Here is an 18,657-nt window from a genome sequence, read left to right as displayed (position 1 = left end):
ATGCTGATCAAGAATACATATACTTTGTGGGGTCTAAAATGTATGTTTCGGGGTGTTACAAATGGAATGACAAACTTAAAATACCCTCCATGCTACGTTGGAGGGTATAAAAACACGCCAGCCTCGATGATGCGCAAACTTTTTTGGCGGTTAAGGAACACTGACATATTTCATGTTTTCTAACACTTGTATTACTTACATAAACAAATTTGTATGTAGTTGTTGTTACATTTGTTATACTACAACACTATTACCTGTATCATTCTACCATGCGGGCACACTTAGAAAAAATTGATATCACCTGGTAGCTTTACCTTATCTTTTTTTTTTTGTACCATGACATAAGCTATGGAATATTCGGCCACTTTCAACTTTTGTCCTTTCCTTACTATTGCATTATCTCATATAATGCCAATTTTCGATGTCTCCGGTAGAACTTAACTGTATTTTTAATTGATTTGATAAATACCACAGACAGTCTCGCCCGCTCAAAGACGATTTCCCCCTTAGCAGTACTATACACTTTCTATAGCAGACAGGTTAAAATCCTTTTCTAAATTAATACAAGTTTTAATGGATGGAATTCATTATACTTGTTTATTGTCATGTATATTGCAGATTATGCAAATATTCTCTAGCTTATGGCCAATCCAGATCCTTTGAATCACTAAATAAATAAATATCAAACCAAAAAAAATGAGATTCTGAAAATTTTATACGGAATGTTAGACTGCTTTGATTGCATAGATCATAAAATGTCCACATTTGAAGGATAATTTTCAAATGTGATTTTTAGATAATTTGCCGCTGTATTTTTTAACCAAAACGGAATCCTATGATACGATAGAAATAGTGGCGAGAGTTATTCATTTATTATCGGTTTATCTTTCAAATAAACATTGGAATATTTCTCTATCCTCTAATAATTGTCACTCCATCGTTCAGTACTTGCCAAGCACCAAGTGAATCTAACCCTTTTTGTGGACTTTTTCTGACTATAGAAATCTTATATTTCCCTCGTCATAAACAAAAAAAAACATAACTTTTTATTGGTAAAGTTTGTGGTTTGAATAACCACAGCTAAATAAGCGGGGGAAAATAAGTTGCTGCACAATAAAAAAATACACAAATAAATATGCCACATATTGAGCGAATTTTGTTGAATCAATAATTTATTGGCAGTGCAAATTATATTTTTGCGGGACAATAAAACAACAACTAAACAAATTTTCATGACAATTCGGGTCATGTTACAATGGTAAACTGAATTTCATGACAAAAATGCTTTAACCGTAAAAGGATATGGTGTGGATAACAGTGGAGCATGGTTATAGAGAACCTCTCGGGAATCATTACTTTATCCCATATAAACGGCTATGTTAAATAACAATATTTTTGTGTAGCTGTTATCTCAAAAAAATGTTATTCTTTTTATTTAAGTTTCACTGTATTCGATTTGTTATCAATAGAAAACAATTTCGCTTTTTTCACTGCTATGCAAATTAACGGTTCTTCTTTGACAACCATCAAAATGTCCATTAAGTTGCAAATTAATCTGGAAGTTTTCAAAGTTTTGGTTTACATGCACCCTTGAGTTATTGCACCTTTATCAGATAGGCGGCTTAACGAAAAGCTTCCATTCACCCACAAAACTGCAATCACTTGCAACAGAAGTTTAATACTCGACGTTTAGAAAATTGAAAGAAATAACACAAGACCTCCTCTCTTAACACAGATGAGACCTGCTGGACCACCAAGACCACCATTTCCAGGAGGAATGCCACCCAGACCGATGGGTGGTCCTCGGCCCGGTGGTCCACCAATGCCAGGCGCAGGCCCAGGTGCCGGTGTACGTCCGGGTGGTCCACCACCCCTACGTACAATGGATAGCCGAGGAAACCTATTAATGGGAAGTCCTGGTGTACCATCACCACCAAGACCTGGTGGCCCACCACAGAATCCACAAACCAGGCCGCCACCACCGGCCCCAAACACTGGTGGGGGTCCACAGAGTCCAACGGGTCAGGGTGGGCCACGACCACAAGGTGCTTTTCCATGGCCACCCCAGGTGCCTGGGCAACCACAATCATCTACAAGACCACCAAACCCCTTTCCTGGTAATCAAGCTGCTACACGACCGCCATTTAATCGTCCGCCAGGAGCTCCGGGTGGCCCACCACAACAACCTCAAACACGGCCTCCTGGACCACAACAACAGCCACAACCAGCACAACAACAGCCACAAAGACCACCTTCCTCTCTATCGACCAACGACGATGATGATGTGATAATGGGTCAGGCAATCACCCCACAAAAAACAGCTCCACTTAAAAATGATCCCATGGGTCCGGCGTTAAACGAAGCCGATGAAGACGCCGTCTACAAAGACGATTCACCAGTATCCATGGCGAAGAACAGTGATCTGTCATTAGTTTCACCCGATTCCTACATGAATGATAGCAGTATGTCGAAATCCATAAGTGGGGAAGTACCAGGTTCAATGTCGAGTAAGACCTAAGTTAATTATTAGCCTCCCATCTATATAATACAAAGCCATTTCTTACGTTTTTTTTTAAAAATTTGAACATCCCTCTTTAAAAAATTATTGAAAATAATATTTGTTGTTTCTATTTTCCAGAAGGTGACAACGACAGTGGCGTTGATGAATCTACTCAAGAGAAGGTAAGTGACAATGGAATTTAATAGAAAATAATATATTCATAAAGAATATATTACAACTGTCTGGAAATTATCGCTTAGTAGTCGTGTTTTTGAATTCGGATATTCCTTATTCGGTTTTCTCAAATTATTGCAAAGAAGGGTATATAAAGTTTTTTATTCCATTTGTAACACCTCGAAATATAAATATTAGACCCCACAAAGTATATAACGTTTGTTGAGAGTTATGTACAATTTTGACATTGCCACCGTAGTGACATTTGACATTGCCACCGTAATTCAAGCGGATTCCTTTCGAATTGTGAGGCAAGATTTAAACAATTTTCCAGTGTATTTTAATTATTCCAATGCGTAGTTAAGAGAGTATCTGACCATTTTAGTTTTTGTGCATTTGTTTGCTTCCTTTCCTTTTGAAGATCTCTATTCTGAGTCGATTTATGCATATTCGTTCGTCTGTTTATCCATGCATTTTGTACATAAGTTGCCCAATTGAGATGACATTTTGTGCAGTTCATTTGTTTGGCCCAAATATATAGCTCCGAACCAGATTTAGAATCAGCTTGTTTTCAAACGAATTTTCTCACACTCTAAAACGGGCAAAGCAAACTGTTCCTTATTCCAGCGAAACCGAAAAATCGAGTTATGCTCTTTTTGTTTTTTCTACTCTCATAAGTCCTCCCGCTCGACTTCAAGCGAGTTTCACTCTTTATAAGAATTTGAGAGAGTTTTTCAGAGGTCTGATAGCTAGCTAGCTCTGTTAAAAATGCATAATTATGCAGGGTACCATAACGTTTGATTCCAGGTTTCCGAGAAAATTCTCACTTTAAAACTCACTTTATTTGGACGGTTCATACGCTATTCAAAATTATACTTTTGATTCATAATTTCCTGAAAATTTGTATAATTTCTAGTCTTTTTCGATAAATGTTCTCTTTTTTTGGGATGACACATGTTTCATTGTAATTCTGAGAGTGATTCGAGTGGAACAAACGTCAAAAATTGTTGTTCCCCCAGAAAATGTAATGTGACCGATTAAGTAGATATTTAAAAATAAAGGCTCGAACTGAATAGAGATCGGGCGTACAACGAATTGAAAAAAGTAAATTCCGTGTTTGACTTTGAAGTTTAAAGGTTTAGTCTTGGATATTAAATAAAATATAAGGAAAGGCTACAATCGGGCGTGGCCGTGATATCCTTTAACAATATAATTTACAGTAAAGTTTTTGCAGATGTGATTCTTTTGGAATAAAATGAACCAAATCCTCAACAAACTACTTTAGAATTCCTTCAAAATATCAAGATTTGTTCTCTCGATTTGTAGAATTTATAACTGATGTATTCAAATCCAATTTGAAAGCAGACGCGATTATTAGTTCCTCATTTCAAATAATCCTGATAAATCTGCAGCCAATATTTTCCAAGCATAATGAAAGTTTATTGTACCTCATGTTTGGGAATGGCTCATGAAACCATGTCATATAGCCATGCAAAAGGCTATTTTTTCGCACCCACGTGACCATACATATTTTCGTTGTATGGTTAATTATAACCATATTTTAAAAGTTGAATTCCTTCATACATATGCTAAATCTCCAGTGACTTACAATAAACGTAAAGCAACCTATCAAAATTCAGTAGTTTACCGATTTAACGAACATCTAAACATTTCACATATAACGAACAAAAGCCTAAATTGGGTTAGTTTACTGAATGAGAGAATGAGGGAGGCGACGTTGATGCCTGCTCAGCGACCGAATGAGAAAAAAAACAATAAGTGTGAATTGAGCGAGGACTTTCGTATCAATGTTTAAAGCCCGTGATATAAAGTATATATATTCATGATCAGCATAAAATTCTAAGTCGATTTAACGATGTCCGTCTGTCTGTTGAAATCACGTTACAGCCCACATTATTTGACGTAGAGCTTCAAAATTTGGCAGAACAATTTGTATTGTGTCTAGGATAGTCGGTCCACGTTTTGGTATAGCCTCCATACAACGGCACCTTCCGATATTCGGTACTTTATCGATTTTCGCCACATTTTCCACAGATTTGTCTAAAAATTGGTATTTGTAGGTCATAATGAATTCTAGCTCCGATGGCGAATCAAAGTATATATAGGTCCACGTTTTTGTATAGCCACCATATAAAAAAAGTGGCGAATTTTTGGTAGGTCATAATGGGTTGTAGCTCCGGTGGCGAAATAATGTATGTATAGGTCCACGTTTTTGTATAGCCCCCATACAACGGTTCCTCCCGATATTCGGTATTTTGATGATTTTTGCCACATTTTTTCAAGGGTTTCTGTAAAAATTGGTATTTGTTGATCATAATGGGTTCTAGCTCCGATGGCGAAACAATGTATGTATAGGTCCACCTTATCCTATAACGTATATATTACGATAACCACAGAGATTCGGTATTTTGATAATCCTAGTCACATTTACCCACGAAATTATTTAAAAAGTGGTATTTAAGAAGATTTGGTAGATGATAATCCTTGAAGTATAAAATTGCTTATATACGGCCCCGTTTTGACATGGCCCCCGTATAACGGCCTCACTCACTTTATGGTCCAAATGGACCATGTTATAAATTAACATGGAGAGACAAACGAACACACATAGCTAGATCGACTCAGCTTGGTTAGATCGATGTCCTCGAGGTGTAACAAACAATTTGGCCCAATCAAGATTTTTGGAAAACATAATATTGTTTGCTTTCACACATAACTGCGTTATTTATAACAGATTTTGTAGTCATTCCATTTTTGTTTAAGGTTAAGAAGTGCTACCAAATGAAATAACCAGATTATATTTGATTTGATCTGGTTGGTTGAAAACTGGTTTTAGAATAGGAAAAAAATCTCGAATAATTTAAATAACGGAAACTCACAAAAAGAAAAAGAAACTTCCGACTGTTTTCATTTAAATATATATATATTGTAACATATCTTATAATTGTACTTCTATTGACACTAAGAGTGTATAATGGGTTCTTCCTCTGATGGATAAACATTGACCGTATAGATCAAGGTTTAACTATAGCACTCATACAAACATACCTTCGGTTTTTCGGTATTTTGATTAATTACGGGGCATTATTTACCGGAATTGTCTAAAATTTTGTATTTGTAGTTCCTAATGGGTGTAGCTCCGGCGGCAGAATATTGTATATATAAGTCCACGTTTTTACACAGCGCCCATATATCGTACCTTCCGATGTATTTTGGTCATTTTAGCCACATTTTTTCATGATTTTGGGATCCAGGTTTTCTTACCTCCCGCATATAACGGTACCTGCAGATATTCGGTATATAGGCCATATTGTCTATAGGGTTTCGGTAATTGTAGTTCATAATAGGTCCTAAAGCCAATGTGAAAAAAATCATTCATATTGGTCGAAGATTTTCATGTGATGGTACAACCCGATATTTGGTATTTATGTTAGAATGGTATTTTAAAACTCTAACTGCATTCTTCAACCGATCTCACTGGTATTAGTAGATTAAAGTGAAACACGTTTGAATACATATACTTTAATTTAAAATTGTTTTTATACCTAATGGTGGAGGGTATTGAAAGTTCGGACCGACCGACACTTTGAAATCAATCCGTACTATGGACGCCCCTTTAAAATGGATTTAGGAAATTCTAGTTCGAAACTTGTAAAGAAAATTCTGTAATATAATTAATACTTCAGAGGTTTTTTTCAATTTTTTTTTTTTTTTTTTTGTTCTTCCTCATGACATCATGAACAAAATTGTTCTCCAATACATAATAAATAGATCGAAAGACAATAAAAGCAAACAAAATTTTCCCAAAATCATTTTCGCTAAGTACACACATGGATAGACATGGTCATGGCAGTTAGTATCAAATCAATTAAAACGTTAATAAAATTGAAAAATAACTTCCCATATTTATGTGCGTGAGTAATTCTTAAAAATTCTTGAAGTCGCCCACGTAAGGTAGTTTCTAAAAGACAAACTTAATTGACCGACCAAAAATCAATACTAGACATTAATTATTGTCAGAGATCATCGATAAGTATGAATGATTGTATATTGGGGTGGAGTGTTTTTGAAATATATTTTTATTAAACTACACAGCGTTTGTGTAGGTATAATTGGAAGTATTTGAGTATAAAATTGAGAATGAATGATAGACGAAACAAAAATGTTTCGAAAATACGACTAATATACTTAACTATTAACATGTGAAGAGATTATTTCAAAAATGCATTCATTTGTAAAGATCACTCAAATTTGTATTGAATGAAAAATTATAGACCAAAAACGGGAGGATCTATAGAAATATATATTCCCGATTTATTTTTAATAACAAACATTTTTGAAAAATTATGTTTGGTAATCATATACAGGGTGAGATGAAAAAACTGCAACCAACTTCAAATTGCTGTCACCTCAAAGCCACTCGTCCGACAGCTGTTAAAATTATTGCAGTGACAGCTCATTATATTGTTTACAAGCGTACAAAAGCCTTTTGGTGAGAATTTTCCAGAAAAAAAGTTATTCGTGATGGAATTCAAGCGTGATAATGTGATTTCTTTATATTTTGCTGGAAAACCACAAGTGGCTATCGTTAGAGCACTCCAGCATTTAAATTTGAATAAATCTTTTGTATCTCGTTCCATCGCTCGTTACCGTAATACTGGTAGCGTAGCCCAACGTCAAGGAAGTGGACTGAAGAAAACAGCAACATCAGCAGAAATGGTCCGAAAAGTAAAGAAGCGACTTGATCGATACCCGCGTCGCAGTGGCCGTGAGCTGAACATATCGCAATATTCCATTCAGCAAATATTGAAAAATGAGCTCGGGGTAAGCCATTGAAACTCCAAAAAGTGAAAAAAAGAAAACAGATTCAAAAGAGCTAAAGAGTTGCTTCGCTTGGCCGAAAGTGGTGTACTGCTGAACTTGGTTTTCTCCGATAAGAAAACATTCGTTGTCCAGCATTTTGTAAACAAATAAAATGATCGTTTTTACTTGCCAAATAGGTCAGCTGAAAATGTGCACCTTTGGTTGGCCACCAAAACTCAAGCGCCGGCCATGGCAATGGTGTGGGCCGCCATGACCGTGGCATTAGAATAAATGCCGAATATTGGACACACAAACATTTTGGCCGCAGACCTTGGACATTCCAACAGGACTCAACATCATCGCAATCAGCACACGCCACCCAAGAATGGTTACAAAATGAGATTCCTCGCTTCATTGGCAACGCACAATGGCCACCAAATATCCGGATACCAACCCGTTGGACTATTGTGTCTGGAATATTTTCGAAAGCAAGGTAGGCACTAAAAAATACCAGAGTCGACCACCTCAAGCAAACGCTTCGCTGGGAATGGTCCAAAATACCGCAGAGCATCATTCGGGCAGCGTGTGACGGTTTCATTGGCCGTTTGAAGGCCATAATTCGCGCCAAAGGTGACCAATTCGAACAAATCTAAGCTTCTTCTAAAATTTGATGCTATTTCCGACAGGTTTTGCTTTCATTTTAATTAAATTTAAAAAAAATTATAAAATATATGGCGTTTGACTTTGTTGCAGTTTTTATATGTCACCCTATATATGAATGAGGTTTCCCTCGTTAAGGTATTTTTTAGTGCTTTGCGAAAGAGGCAATTAGGTATTTGTCGTCGTAGGAACATGTGATATTAGACATCGTATGTTTGGGAAAATAGAAGTAATGTCTCATAGTCCTCCAAAAGTTTTATCTTGGCTTTTGGCCGGAACCACGAGGACATGCAAATCTGCGTAGTACTTGCCCTATATTTACGCCCTATGTCATGTTAGTGGGTATTCTAAACGATATTTGAAAATTAAGATTCCTCTATATGATATGCTGTATCTCCGATATTTGGCTATGATCGTCGACAAAATCGCCATTCTGACCTTTACCGAAGTGCGCCTTTATAAATATATATCCTTCACAATGTCCCTGAAATACTTTTTATTCAAATTAAATTCTGTCGCCAGTCGGTTGTCCCACAAATATTTCTAAAATACATGCCTAAAAGATGACCTAATGCCCCTAAATAATTTTAAAAAATCCACCTTTAAGTCTTTCTAATATCCCCCATATTTTAGAAACATGGGTAAAGGTCTGTTCAATGTCCCGGAAAAGTTCTTTGAAAATCCGCGTTTAATAGATACCTCACGTCCCCAAAAAATACTTGGAAATTAATATTTTTATATTCATATACCCACATTTGGAAGCTGTACTATGTCCTTCAAAAATAATTGTAAACATCGGCGGTTGAAGACTCTCCATTTTCACTTAAGAATACTTGTCAAAACCACTTTTAAAGGCAGTCTAATGTCTCCTACATCTCTTTTGGAAATCTACGTCTAAATTTCGACAAAAATGCACATAAAAAGTGTTGCAATGCAAAGAAAAGATAAAATTCTAGTTTTAATCCATCTCAATATATTTCATAATATTTTTTATACCCTACACCACATAGTGGTAAGGGTATTATGTCTTTGTGCATTTGTTTGTAACATGGAGAAGGAAACGAGATAGACCCATAGTTACTTTTGAGAACCTTCATAGAATCACTTTCTGAGTCGATTTATGCATGTCAGTCCGTCTGTCCGTCCGTCCGTCCGTCCGTCTGTCCATGTATTCTTGTGAACAAAATGCAGGTCGCATTTATTATCCGATTGAGATGAAATTTTCCAAACAATATTTTTTTGGCCCAAGGACGAACCCTATTGAAATTGGTGAGAATCGGATCAAATTTAGATATAGCTCCCATATATATCTTCATCCGATTTCGGGTAAAATGTCCACCAAATGTCCACTATCAGTCCGAATTACCTGAATTTTGGCACACCCAACCGAGTTCGGCCTAGAAGAAAGTATAAAAAATTTGGAGAAAATCGGTTCAGATATAGCTATAGCTCCCATATATATCTTTCATCCGATTTGATCTTTAAGTCCCTCACATTCCTACTATGCACTCCACAACCGTGATATTTGGTACCAGGTATTAGATGGAGCACAGAAATAGCTGTTTTAAATTTTATCGAAATCGGTTCAGATTTGGATATAGCTCCCATATATATCTTCATCCGATTTCGGGTTAATTGTGCATCAAATGGCCAATATCAGCCCAAATGGCATGAATTTTGGCAAATTCAACCGAAACCAGCCTATAAGAAAGTACACCAATTTTAGTAAAAATCGGTTCAGATATAGCTATAGCTCCCATATATATGTTTTATCCGATTTGGTGTTTAAGCCTCTCACATTCGTAATATGCACTTCACAAGAATGATATTTGGTACCAGATATAAGATACAGCCCAGAAATAGCTGTTTGTAATTTTATCGAAATCGGTTCAGATTTGAATATAGCTCGCATATATATCTTCATCCGATTTCGGGTTAATTGTGCATCAAATGGCCAATATCAGCCCAAATGGCATGAATTTTGGCAAATTCAACCGAAACCAGCCTATAAGAAAGTACACCAATTTTAGTAAAAATCGGTTCAGATATAGCTATAGCTCCCATATATATCTTTCATCCGATTTGGTCGTTAAGTCCCTCACATTCGTAATATGCACTCCACAGGAATGATATTTGGTACCAGATATCAGATAAAGCCCAAAATTGATTTTGTACCAAATATCTCACAGAGCTCTGAAATGCCCTGTATAAACCTTTTTACGAGAGCTCTACTAAATATGCATAGTGGTGTAGGGTATCATATAGTCGGCCCCGCCCGACTTTTGAGCTTTCCTTACTGGTTTTTTTTTTTGAATATGCGCATTTAAAACCACATTCTGAAAATTTAAGTTTATTCCGTAAAACTTTTTTATCATTACTGAAAAATATAATTTAAAATTTTTGTTACTTTGTAACTTAAGTCATTTCACGTTGGATACGCTCAGTGTGTATGTGGAAGCATTTGCTCCCCGTTATTGATGATCGATGATAAATGTAATAAAAATGTCGTTACATGTTACGCTTGAAAAACATCCTAAGCTATGGCCCAAGAAAACATGAAGTTTTCAAACACCTCTCAAAGTACAAACAACCACAGAAGAGTTAAGATATCCATCCTGAGCGGAAAAATATCTTTAAAGTATAATAAAATATATTTTATATAAAAAACTGCATTGAATTTTCCAAGTTAAAAAGAAAAAACTGTGAAAACTTTTACATCCATCAACTGTTGTTGAAGTAAGATAACAATAACGTTTTGTGTGACAAAGTGAACACATTTGAAACATGTGTTAAACGGTTAAAGTAAACAAATATTTGAAATGATTAAGTATAAATAAATCTAAATATTGTGAAAATATGGTTGAAAATCGAATTGAGCTGGTATAGTCAATTTGCTATAAAGTTGGCAACTGAGTACATCTGTGAACTATATACAATTATATTTATGCTGAAAAAATTATTATGTAAGAATGTTAGGATTCTCATGGAAAGCGAGCTCGTCAACGTTTTGTATATTAAAGTCACTGAAGTATTTTGTGTGTTCGTAAAGATTCGCCTTTTTGGACCATATCGAATTATTTTAGATATTTTTATTTGATTAATAGCAAGCAATATTTATAGAAAACGGATTTTTTAGCAATTAAAAACTTCTCAATTGACCACAATAATTCATATTTAAATTTCAATCCAACCAATTTGTATATACACCGAAATTATATAGCCATAAATTTGCACAATACAAAAATATAACTTACTATGTTTTAGGATTCCACCACTTCAAACAACGGTAAATTATGTTAACAAAAATGTTAAGTATCTAACCTTTTGGTGCTTTTATCGATTCATCAACAAGTATGTTGACCCATTCAGTGCTTTTCGTACCCTTAAGTGTGAGGTTTCGAAAATCAGGCCATATTTCGACTTTATACGTTTTAGATCCCCTCTATCACTCAGTTACAATGTTGAACAATTTCTATAACTTGTAGAACTTTTCATGCTCTTTAAGAGCAAATTTCGCAGAAGTCCGTCCTATCTTAGCATGTATAGAAATTTCAATGCTATTGGTCCAACTGATTGTTATAACCTCCACCTTGGAAAGGAGGGCATATTAAATTTTTCATTCCGTTTGTAACACCTATAATAATATAAAGTCTGTCTGTTTGTTGAAATCACGATACATTCCACATTTTTTACGTAGAGCTTTGGCACAATAGTTTGTATTGTCTCTAGGATGGTTGGTGTTAAAAATGAGATATTTAGGGCCACGTTTTTCAGTAGCGATAATCGGTATTTTGATAATTTTAGACCCAACGGAATTGTTCCAAATTTGATATAAAGAGTTTGTGACGGGTTGTATCTCTGGCGGCTGAACATAGTCTGTATAGGCCCATGTTTTAACATAGTACCCATAAAACACCCTTCGAATATTTCGTATTTTGAGTTTGGGTAATTTAAGACAGATTTTCAAACAAAATTGTTGAAAATTTTGCATTTGTAGGTCGTAATTGGTTCTATCTCCTGATGCCCACATATAGGTTCACGATTTCTTATATCCCCCATGCAACGGGGGTATTCTATATTTTAGTAATTTTTCGCCTTCATATCTCAATTCCAGATACCAACGCATTTCAGGATTCCAGCCTTACCTCATCACCAAATGCCAAATTTTGTACCGTTTAGTACTTTTCGAACAAATATAGGACGCATTTCCACCCCCCAAATCTCAAACCCAGATACCATCAATAATCTAAATATCAAATTTCAGATCTTTTTTACAATTATAGTACATATTTCCGAAACCACCTCCATATGTCCAGGCTACACATGAACATCGACCTCAATAACAAATTGCAGATTTAAAACAATATATGTTCCACCAATACTCTATTGTGCCAAATATAGTACTATTTAGTACTTTTCGTGCACTTATTGTACACATTTCTAAGACCACCTCTTCAGAAACAATTTCAAAATTTCAGTACCAATTAGTACGGTTGGCACACTTGATACACATTTCCAATACCAGCTTTATGTACAAAACTTACTTTCCAACCTTGATTCTCATACCAAATTTCAGTTTTCAAGGATAAAGTTATCTGCTCAGATAATACCAAATGGTACCATTTTAGAACTTTTCGTAAACTTATAGTTTGGATTTTCAAATACCCTATGGTGCATCTATCTCGCGCTTCATCAGTGACTCTCATTCCAGATTTCAGATTTCTAATTCATTTCGTTAGTCCAAAGTATAAAATTTTTAGTACTTTTGTACCCTTTTAGAACGAGTTTCCAAAAATCACGTATTCATTGAAATTTGATTTTAAAAATGGTATATATTTGGTAATACTAAATTCGAAGGACTAGCATGGGGTCACTTCTGGTGTCAAGGGGTGTTTGCAGTTTGTATAACAATCAGCAATACCTAATACTATACATGGCCTGTCAGAAAGTGTGAGGTATATGACATACCTAGGCAAATAATAAGAGTTTTTGAGAGAGCACCGTGATAGATATTTTCCAAGCTTATTACATCAATTATCGGATATATCGGTCCATACATTTCATAAATAGCAACCTTCTGTTTGTGAGCAGCAGGGAGTAAAGCTAGAACGACAAGCAATAAAAAACGTTTTTTATAAAAAGAACAACGGCCTTAAGTCTGGCTATTTTACTACAAGAAAATGCAGGTACACAATTCCTATTCTACGAAAATCTAAACTGAAAACTTAAAAAAATAAAGATATTAAACTAAGTTTTGCCAAGGAATTGAACGATTGACAGGCTTGGATCATATTCTTTAAAGAAAATCCAGTTATTTCACGCATATTTCTCGCTATTTAACTCATTTTAAAAACCAGTAAAGAAAGTGTTAAAATTGGGCGGGCCGAATTTATGATACCCTACACCACTTTGCATATTTAGTAGAGCTTCACATAACAATTAAAAGCTTTTATTGGAGAATTACATCATACAAGCTATGATTATAATTATAATTTAAAGTTCAAAGGACAAAAAATGCCGAGGCATTTGTATCTTTTAAATTCCGGCTTGTTTTGTCCATTTCGTGCAAAATTAACTTGAAATCGGATAAAGATGTATATGGGAGCTATATCCAACCCATCTCGATAAAATTTGAAAAGATATTTCTGAGCTGTATTTGATATATTTCCCTGAATATCGCTGTTACGGAGTGCCTATTACGGCTGTGGGTAACAAATACAGCAAATCGGATGAACAATATATATGGGAGCTAGAGCTATATCTGAACAGATCTACCAAATTTGTCACAATAGCTTCTACACTCAATTCGGTAGTAAGTGCCATATTCCATCACATTTGGGTTAATATTACACGTTTAGAGCAAAATAAAAAGCAAATCGGACGAAGTTATGTATGGGAGCTATATTCAAATCTGACCCGATCCCGATAAAATTTAGCAAAGGTATTTCTGAGCTGTTATTGATATATTTCCCCAAATATTGTTGTTACAGAGTGCATAATATGGCTTCATAGGACATAAGTAACAAATCATATGAACAGTATATATGGGAGCTATAGTTATATCTGAACCGATATCTATCAAATTTCCCATACTTATTTTCAGGCCTACGTGCAAAATAATATTTAGGCTGATATTACACGTTTGGTGTACAATAAAAGGCAAATCGAACGAAAATATGTGTGGGAGCTGTATCTAAATTTTGACCGATTATCTCTAATTTCAATAGGGTTTGTTTTTGGATTTGTGCAAAATTTCATTAGGTTCCGGCAATAAATACGACCTGTACTTTGTTTACAAAAATACATGTACAGACGGACGGACGGACATTCATAAATCGACTCAGAACGTGATTCTATGCAGATCATCAAAATGAACTGTGGGTCTATCTCGTTTCCTTTTGTCTATTACAAACAAATGCACAAAGACATAATATCCTGACCACCTTGTGGTGTAGGGTATATTAAATGATATATCCAGGATCCCATATTACAGATCCATACTCTAAGATGCAGCGCACAAAATAAATGTAATGCTGTTTACAAACTAATGAATCAAAGAATTCTTTACTCCATCTATTTATAAAGCCCAAACTTGTAAATGCTTTATTATTAGTCAGAGAAAAATCCTCTCGGAAGTCAACTTCATGATCCAAAAGGATTCCAAGATCATTCATAGACGTTACAGAGTCGATTGAATAATTATTAAAGTAGTAACTCAATGCAAATTTCTTAACTCTAAACGATGGACATATGTTTGCAATTTTTAATGTTTAATTCCAAAAGGTTATCAATACACCATTGGTTATCAATTTTTGAGATCAGACTGTAATAACTGTTGATTCGATTCAGCATTAAATAGAAGAAATATTTTTACGTCATCCGCATAACGTATAACGTTAGGCAAGTCGTTTATAAATAACTAGCTGAACCCGGTGCGCTTCGCTACCCCTTTTGATTTTATATGCATTCAAAAAATTTTTACGAATATATGTTGGTTAAAAAAAAACAAATTTAAAAATTAAAAAAAAATATTGCACTACTTTAATGCGTAAGTAAACCAAACCATTAGAAAAGCAGTAACATACACGGATTTATTTCATAGCAAATACCAAGCGTGCAGGAAACTGCAATTTTTTAAAGTTGAGTGGCATTTCTATTGCTATTAGTGAATTCGAGATAGCAACATACTTCGCCGTAATAAGCGTTTTTCAAATTAATTGTTGTGTTGTTTTTTAGTGTTAGCCTAAGGCGTTGTGGGTCAATGGTTCTTATTAAAATCACATCCCAATCTGATCCGATTTAAATATAGTTAAAAAAAAATTACTTTTACACCAAATTCCGCCACACCTTTCATATTTCATTGAAATTGGTGCGTCTAATATGTGAAATCGGCCGAGAATATATATATGGGAGCTATATCCCAATTTTAACTAATTTCCAATTAATTTGTCACATTTATTATTGTAACCATATTCCGCCACACATTCTGAATTTCATTGGAATCGGTCATATATATCGTGTTTGGTGCATAACATGTATGAAATCGGCCGAAATATATATGTTAGCTATACCCAAACCTCAACTAATTTCAATATAATTTGGAATTTTTTTCTGGTGCCAGATTTCTCTCGCTTTGGGTGCATTAAAATATGTGAAATCGGCTGAGTATATAAATATGGGAGCTATAATCAAATTTGAATATAATTTGTCAAATTTATTTTTGTACCAAATTTAAGCACTCATGCCGAATTTCATTGGAATCGGAAATACGTATCGTGTTTTGTGCATCAAATATGTGAAATCGACGGAAAATATATATGGGAGCTATATCCAAATCTGAACCGATTTTAATATAATTTGACTAATTTATCTTCAAATCCAAATCCCGTTACATATTCCAAATTCCTTTGGAATTGAACATACATATCGTGTATGGTGCATAAAATACATGAATCGGTCGAAAATATATATGAGAGCTATATCCAAATCTGAACCGATTTTAATATAATTTCACAAATGTATATTTGTTTTAATTTCCGCTACACATTCCAAATTTCATTGAAATTAGAGATACATAGCGTGTTTGGTGCATCAAATACATGAAATCGGTCGAAAATATATATGGGAGCTATATCCAAATCTGAACCGATTTCAATTTAATTTGACAAATTCATTTTGGCTCCCAATTTCGTTACTTATTTTAAATTTCATTAAAATTGGAAATACATATCGTGTTTTGTCCACCAAATAAATGAAATCGGCCGAAAATGTATATGGGAGCTATATCCAAATCTGAACCGATTTCAATATAATTTGGGAAATCAATTTTTTATATAAAATCTATCACACGTTTCCAATTGCATTGAAATTGGGGATACATAGCGTGTTTGGTGCATCAAATGCTTTAATCGGCCGAAAATATATATGGGAGCTATATCCAAATCTGAACCGATTTCAATATAATTTGGGAAATCAATTTTTTAGATAAAATCTATCACACGTTTCAAATTTCATTGAAATTGGGGATACATAGCGTGTTTGGTGCATCAAATGCTTGAAATCGGCCGAAAATATATATGGTAGCTATATCCAAATCTGAACCGATTTCAATATAATTTGGCAAACTTATTTTTGTTCCAAATTCCGTTACGTATTCCAAATTTGGAGACTGTATCTTCAACCAATCAATAGATATGTGCATATAAAATCTAAATTTTTGGGAGGTACCTCCGGTTCTGATGCTATATCTCCAGTTCCAAGTGGAAATTCAAAAATGTATATAGCCTATGTTACTTTCAGGCGATGTTGCAATATATATGGAAATTTTTAGGAAAATCTATTTAGCGGTTTTCGAGTCCATAAATTACAAACAAACAAACAAACAAACAAACAAACATACAAACATTTTCCTCTTTTATAGATATAGAAGATGTAAAGAGATCAGGTCCAAGATGGCTTCATTGAGGTACACCAGAACTTACATGAATTTTGTTTGAAATTATGTTGCCGTATTTCACCTATTGTGAGCTGCCTGTCTTTATCAAATCTAATAATGAAGCACTAAAACCCATGCTATGCAACTTAAATAAAAATAACTTATGGTTTACTTTACTCAAGAGTTATTTTCCACTATTAGTCTAATAGAGTCTTTTTGGTCGTTTAAACCTGATTATACATGATTGTACAGTATTTCTTAACCCACTCAATAAAAGCTAATACCAATAGTAAACAAATCACTACAAATGTATCCTTGTGTCGTCATATCGGAAAGAAGAAATCGTTGATACTACATCCAATTCTTGTTTATTTGAAAGTTTTTTTATGGGTTTCTTCGCGAGTTAGTTTTTTTTCGGTAGATAAAGGTAATTTATCATTTCGAAGTTATTTTGTTGTTACCTCCAAAAAATATAAAAATACATATATTTTGACTATATACATACACAGTAAACACAAACATGTGTACTTTTATGTTTATGTAGATGAATGGATTTTCCAAGCATGTAGAGTGAGGGAGAAAGCTTATCATTGAGCCCGGTTGAACGGCAGACAGTGAATACGAAAATCATGCATGCCATCCGTACCATCGATAAAACAATATGAAAATTACTACAACAACAATAGCACGAATTTAGTGTTTTATTGTAATAACAAAATAACAACAAAAATTAAGAATAATTTTCCTTTGTAAACAATTCATAAACAACGACAACAACAAAAACTTTATCAGGCAATGTAATTCTTTTGGAGTAGAACTTTGCAAAAAAAATAGTGTTGAAGGCGAATGACAGCGAACTTTTTTCGCCTGAAACTCAATTGCAAAGGAAACGACAAACGAAACGCATCGCAGTAATTAAATCCTCCACGTAGTTTTCCGAATTATATTGTTAATTCAGAAAAATTACATAATTAGCGGAAAATAATAAATATTCGGAAAAAAGGAAAATAGCGTGCTACCGGGTCATCATGCAATTAATTATTACGGCTGATACGAATTTACTATTTGTAATACTTATATTTTATTGATTGATTGATTGATTTATGACTGAAATATTTATGACCAATTGATTTTATTTGTTATCACGTGTTTTTTTATTTTCATATAGGAACGCAACGGCCCCGGAACCCCCAGTTCCCCAGCCAAAACTCCAACTTCGGTAACATCCAAACCCGAGAAATCGGCAGCATCACGCCCACCCAGCACTACACCATCCAATAAATCATCCAAATCTCGCAGTACTTCACGAAATCGCATTGCATTGAAGACCCCAGAACCGGAACCAGTTAAAAAAGGTAAGACCTTGTCATAGATTTTAGAGGGTTTTAAGAAAAACAAAGTGGAGTGTGACAAGGATTTTGTTAGAAAACTTTGAAAAGAAAAATCTTATGAGAAATTCTTTAATTCATGGATTGTAGTATATAACACTCCAGCCAAATTTTCCGATCCCATTATATTGGTAGTTTATTTGCATTATATTTTAATGGAATACTTGGTTTATATG

The 18,657-nt window shown here is 34.5% G+C and overlaps 1 protein-coding gene across 11 annotated transcripts in view; it reads left to right on the top strand.

Annotated features, from left to right (window-relative positions):
* LOC101897808 (microtubule-associated protein tau) overlaps positions 1-18,657 on the top strand; it is a 143,482-nt gene that overhangs the window by 91,608 nt on the left and 33,217 nt on the right. For 7 of the 11 annotated variants that reach the window (XM_059126981.1, XM_020036599.2, XM_059126979.1 and 4 more), the window contains exons 3-5: positions 1,736-2,507; positions 2,639-2,682; positions 18,262-18,448. In XM_059126981.1, the coding sequence (XP_058982964.1) occupies positions 1,736-2,507; positions 2,639-2,682; positions 18,262-18,448 (1,003 nt within the window). The remainder of the gene's footprint in view (positions 1-1,735; positions 2,508-2,638; positions 2,683-18,261; positions 18,449-18,657) is intronic. The other 4 variants (XM_059126986.1, XM_059126988.1, XM_059126987.1 and 1 more) reach the window with 1 other exon arrangement.

The sequence above is a fragment of the Musca domestica genome, unplaced genomic scaffold (assembly GCF_030504385.1).
Source record: "Musca domestica strain aabys unplaced genomic scaffold, Musca_domestica.polishedcontigs.V.1.1 42, whole genome shotgun sequence".
In the NCBI taxonomy this organism is placed as follows: Eukaryota; Metazoa; Arthropoda; class Insecta; order Diptera; family Muscidae; genus Musca; species Musca domestica.
The sequence above is the reverse complement of the archived record's forward strand: the minus strand, read 5'-3'. Positions and strand labels throughout refer to the sequence as shown.